We start from the raw sequence: 5,577 nt of genomic DNA, 5'->3' as shown, positions 1-5,577 counted from the left end.
AATCTTGAATATTTGAACTCCGCCATTATGCTGATAAGTGCAGCCTACAGAAAGGGTGTTGTCCTGATTTCTATTTAAAGAAAAGAGCGGCGCTAAATGTCGTTAAGATTTATTTAATGTTATACTCTTTATAAAAAGTGGCCACTTTCTTCTTCTCTCACACACAGTCCATGAAATTAACACCACCTCTGCCAACAGCAAAACGTGAAGGTAGTGGTGGCACATGAGAGACATGGGAGTGGGGGAACGCCTTCTTTTCCATTACATGATTAACGGCCAGTGAGATTTAAGCGCGTGTGAACGGCGACGGACATGTGTAAATGCCAGTGGCCACCCCTCTCTCCATGCACGTAATTCAATTCCATCGCCGAGATGCATGCAATTCCAGGTTTTAATAATGGTGGTTTTTAATGACAATTTAGTGCGGCGCAGTATTAATTATTTAATCAAGGGGAGGGGGGGAGTGTAATGATGGTTGGGATTTACTTGATTTGCGTGAAAAAAAGAGGGGCAGGAAACAATATGGCGGCGAGGGTGGGCGTTGAGGATTATTAAAAAAACAGTTACGCACGACAGAGAGATTTTGCGAATGATTTAAGGACTCGGGTTGTGCAAATCGCAGGAGGGGGGCGGCCCGGGCGGGTGAGAGTGTAAAGCAAGTGAGAGAGGGGAAAACCAGACTGGGCACCGCAACGGTCGAAGCGTAGTTGTGTTTTTATTGCCAGGAAATCTGCGCGCATGCTTCGATGCTGTATTAAAAATGATATAAAATATTAATGGCGATAATCGTGAACATTGTGCCGGCTGCGGCGTGAAGGGTTTGTAATGTTCACACGTGACTAAGGCACTCAAAGTGGGCAGGGCAAAGGGCAGTCTCGAGCGAAGCTCATGTACATATAGAGATTCGTATGGTTATTGCGTACTGTAGTACAAGCTGGGCATGTTAGTTTTGGGCATTGCCTTAGGTTTTAGATCTCCAGTATTGCAGAATCTGGGTGTCGTAGTGTATTTCTATACACTTTGTACATAAACATTGTACAAGGGCGGCCGTTTAAAGGTTTTCGCTACTCCGTGTTCAGATCCTCCCCGGTGTTGCAGACCCTGCCCGCCGTATTTGGTTTGTGTGTTTATTTATTTGGTGATAATGGTGGGATCGATAGAAATTGTGTTTGAAGTTGGAGTGTGCGGAGGGGATTGGGTCGCCTGTTCTTCTTCTCAGAGGAATAGAAAAATGGCCGCCTGTTTTGGGTTTGAGAAAATGGCGGTTAGGATCAGAGAATTTGATCCTGAGAAGGATGTTGAGAAAGTTGAGAGGCTAGAGTTACAGTGCGAAGTGGGGCAGAGTGGGGAAGTTTCTCTTTTCACGGATTTAATGGGCGACCCACTCTGCAGGGTCCGTCATAGCCCGGCTTATGTAATGCTGGTATGCTAGTTTTTTGGTTTTTAGGATTTGAAAATCTTTACCCTGGGTTATGTAATGCTGGTATTCTAGTTTTTTCTCTTTAGTTTTTGAAACGCTTTTTGGTCGAGAAGAGTTTGAATGGTGGTGAATTTAATGTTGTCCTCTTTTAGCTCCGCTTGTTTGTTAAGTGGTGTCGGAGTCCTATCCATGGACGTTTTTCTGTTCCGGGGAGTCTTTTATCTTTTCTTGCCCTGAAAGATTGAAGCAAATTATCAGATTTTTTAGAAAGTTTGAAGAAAACTAACAGATTTTTTTGGAGGAGCTTCGTATAAGTTGTATGATTTACTTACAGTGCAGCTGTGGATTTTGAATCTCTTTCTTATTCATTGTATTGGTATTGAATTTGCTGCTTAAATTTTACACTATTTAATGCCTGAGATTCACTTCAAGCCCAGAATTAGAATTCGTTGTTCGCTAAATTTTGCGGCGGATTTTCTGGCAAGATTTTTAAAAAGAAGGCGTATATGACTAAAAACTTGAATCTAGGCGTGATTGCTAGTGCATTATTATTCGAGTTTAGGTTCTGCTCTTCTTGAATTAAGTAATGTTTCTCAGATGTTTGTGTTTTTTGGGATAGTGTGATTATTCATATTATAGGATGAATTTACGCTGTGGGTCTTATTAATTTTATAATTCCCTATGCGATCTCAGGTTGCTGAGATTGGACAGCAGAGAGAGATCGTGGGACTGATCAGAGGCTGCATCAAAACTGTTGTGTGCGGTAGAAACATTCCGGCTGAAGACGCGCTGAAGGAATCTTTGAATCCCAGATATACAAAAGCAGCCTACATTCTTGGTCTTCGAGTCTCGCCAAGGCACAGGTAATAATTATAATATTGAGAATAATCTCAGTGCCTCTTTCATCTTTGTTGCTGTGTAAATACTGTACAAGGCTTTCGGTGGCTTTTAAATTTTTGATGGTGGGAATACTGTAATCCATGCAATATCAAGAATAGTATATTATTTAAAGATTGATTAAAATATTGCAATATTAAAACCCTCTAGCTGTGCAATCCCTAATGGAGTGACTAACCAATTTGGGATTATGCAAACATCGAAGGGTTTGGTACCGGTGAGAGTAGAAATGGGTTTAATAGCTGTGGGCACTATATTCATGTATTGGGTTTAATAGCTATGAACATTATATTCATGTATTGGGTTTAATAGCTGTGAGCACTATATTCATGTATTGGGTTTTTATTACCTCTTGTACTATTCTCTTCTTTATGTCAATGGGTTAATCCTGTTATGCTTATTTCACATTGTTTGTGACAGTTGGTACTAGAAATCTTTAGTAAATTGGGGAATCCTCGTGCTATTATGTTGCAGCATTCATGTTGGTTGATATTAGATATGGTGGCTGGTCCAAAATACCATATATGTGCACCATGCAATGAATTCTTTAACAATCACATAACACTCCATATTGGTTGTTGTAGCTGGTCTGCCATACTGTAGAATTCCACTGCACTATGAAATGTGGTCAACCCTCATATTGTAGAAGGCCATACTGTTGCATTATATATTGGTTATGTAACTGGTTTATCATACTGGAGAATTCCCACTGTAATATTAAATGTGGGCTGCCCTCTTGTGCTATTATCTCATGGCATTTCTAATTGTGATAACTGGTTCGCTACATTATTAAAAACCCCACCATACTGTGAAATCTTTATGCCAATGGTGTAATCTTTGACATCAGCCATTGGGTAATTCTTCTGTGATATTGATTGTAATGCCTTATCAAAGGGATGATCGGCTATCTCTGGTTCTGTGATGGCCAGTCCACTGTATCATATGAACATTTTGTATTATGGGGCTCTTATACTAATTGGTGCTGTCTTCTTTTCAATAATAAATAGTTAATTGGGTTATGGTTAATTTTTCTGTATAGTGCAATTTTGTAACACATGGTCAGTGGTTTGCTTCTGCAACTTAATTATTCAAGTGTAAGTTCTAAATGCAACATGGTTTTTGTTGTTGGTTTGGACCAGGCGTTTGGGAATTGGGTTGAAGCTAGTCCAAACACTTGAAGCATGGTTGAAAGAAAATGGAGCTGAGTATGCATACATGGCCACTGAGAAGGATAATGAGGCATCTATCAAGCTTTTTACAGAGAAATGCAATTTTTCTAAGTTCAGAACACCGGCCATTCTAGTCCACCCCGTCCATGCCCACTCCAAACGAACGCCCTCCAGCGTTAAAATCTTGAAGCTCAACGTTGAACAGGCCGAAGCCCTTTACAGGCATAGGCTTGGTACCAGAGAATTCTTTCCCGCCGACATTGAAGCAGTGGTGAACAATAAACTGAGCCTGGGCACATGGGTGGCCTTTCCCCGAAAGGAAGGCTGGCCGAGCTTGCAGAACGGGCAATTCCCCGCCGATTTCCCCAGCTCATGGGCCGTCGTCAGCGTGTGGAACAGCGGCGATGTATTCAAAATGCAAGTGAAGGGTGTCTCGTCGTTGAAGTGTATGTGCGCCGCCACCACGCGTGTGTTGGACAGAACCTTGCCCTGGTTAAAAATCCCCTCGATTCCCGACGTGTTCCATCCGTTTGGGTTGCATTTTCTATACGGACTGCACACAGAGGGGAGCAAGGGACCGGAGCTGATAAAAAATCTGTGGCGGTTCTGCTACAATCTCGCCAGAAAGAGCCGAAAATGCAGACTAATAGCGACCGAGGTGGGTTGCTGTGATCCACTGCGGGACTTCATTCCCCATTGGGAAATCTTCTCGTGTCCAGAGGACCTATGGTGCATTAAGAAACTGGTAACCCAGGAAGACGTGACACCCGATTGGTCTAAATCTCCACCTTCAGCCCAAATGTTCGTGGATCCCAGAGACTTCTGAACAGGAAGGAGTAAAAAGACCCTAGAACCCTCTTCCATGTCATAAATCCCATAAAAATTTGGAAAGAATTCCATCAAAATTTTGTTTAACTTTGGAATCTGAGGGTCTTTGTCAAAATTTCGACCCCGAAAATCTCTCCGTCAGTATATATTTCTGCCAGATTCCAACAGCATGAAAAAAAAAGTTTGCTACCGAAACCGCTTTCAGAAACAAACGCCATAGCCAGAAAGCTTCACAATTATGGCATAACAGATGTCAGCGACAGATTCGGATTCGCCTTTTTGATTTTTTGGCTCTAGTCGTCTCTATGTACTTTTATTGTATTTTTATCTACTTATTATTAGTAGAGGACAACAGATAGGGCTCATATATATGGTCGCAGAACGTCGGTTCTTGCCACTTTGTAAGGATTTACAGATGTAAAACAATGCCACTTTTCGGCCTCTTCTCAGATGATGTGGACGATTCGCAGGGTGATCAGAAGGGCAGATATACGACATGATTTTCCCGAAATTCCCTCGGGGTTCGGTAACTTACAATGTAGCAGATGAGGGAAAGGGAGGGCCAGGGACGAGGGGGGCTATGTTGCTCGTGATTGATGACGACCCAATGTCTCCCTGCCTCTTGTCTCTCACTCAACTTGTGAAGTAGCGGTCTGCGATCAATACCATCTTATCCATTTTTGGCTTTAATAATTTGGCAATCATCATGGGTGGAGATATTTCAAAACTTTCCTTCTCCCTTTGCCTTTCCCTTTCCCTTTCCCCTTTTCTTTCTGTTTGTTCAAATTTACATAACTGTTTTAACAATGCTTCTCTTACAACCGTTCAGGTAACATCATGGAAAATTTTGGTAACATCTTTTCTTAAAATTGGGAAAACCTGACATCAAAGCACGGTTTATTTATTTATTTAAAGAATTATGCGCCTTACGTATTTTCTTGTCTATTAGAAACAATTGCAAGGCGCGCATATATATATATATATATATGTTTTTGATATATATACATGAATATATATATATATATATATATGTTTTTGATATATATACATGAAATATATTTTTGAGAAAGCAAGCTACCTGGTGTATTCGACTTCTTCCACCGCGACTTTTTCTGCCGCGACTTTTTCCGTTATGGAGGGTTAACGGGTAAATGGGAGTGTATTTTTAAACGTAGATTCGTTCTCACTAAATCCATTATTGAAACTATCCGCTTGTTTTTTTTTCTCCGTTATATAGGGTCTTTTTCTCCGTTATATAGGGAA

The 5,577-nt window shown here is 41.1% G+C and overlaps 1 protein-coding gene across 1 annotated transcript; it reads left to right on the top strand.

The window, feature by feature from the left end:
- The first annotated feature begins 578 nt into the window (after positions 1-578).
- LOC149249454 (putative N-acetyltransferase HLS1) lies at positions 579-5,007 on the top strand. Its single transcript, XM_089458694.1, has 3 exons — positions 579-1,423; positions 2,114-2,283; positions 3,457-5,007. Exons 1-3 carry the CDS (start codon positions 1,145-1,147, stop codon positions 4,310-4,312), a joined length of 1,305 nt encoding a protein of 434 aa, XP_089314820.1. The 5' UTR covers positions 579-1,144; the 3' UTR covers positions 4,313-5,007.
- The last annotated feature ends 570 nt before the right edge of the window (positions 5,008-5,577 follow it).

The sequence above is a fragment of the Pinus tabuliformis genome, chromosome 7 (genome assembly GCF_031772625.1).
Source record: "Pinus tabuliformis cultivar Carrire ecotype Pingquan chromosome 7, CPIR1, whole genome shotgun sequence".
Taxonomy (NCBI): domain Eukaryota; kingdom Viridiplantae; phylum Streptophyta; class Pinopsida; order Pinales; family Pinaceae; genus Pinus; species Pinus tabuliformis.
The sequence above is the reverse complement of the archived record's forward strand: the minus strand, read 5'-3'. Positions and strand labels throughout refer to the sequence as shown.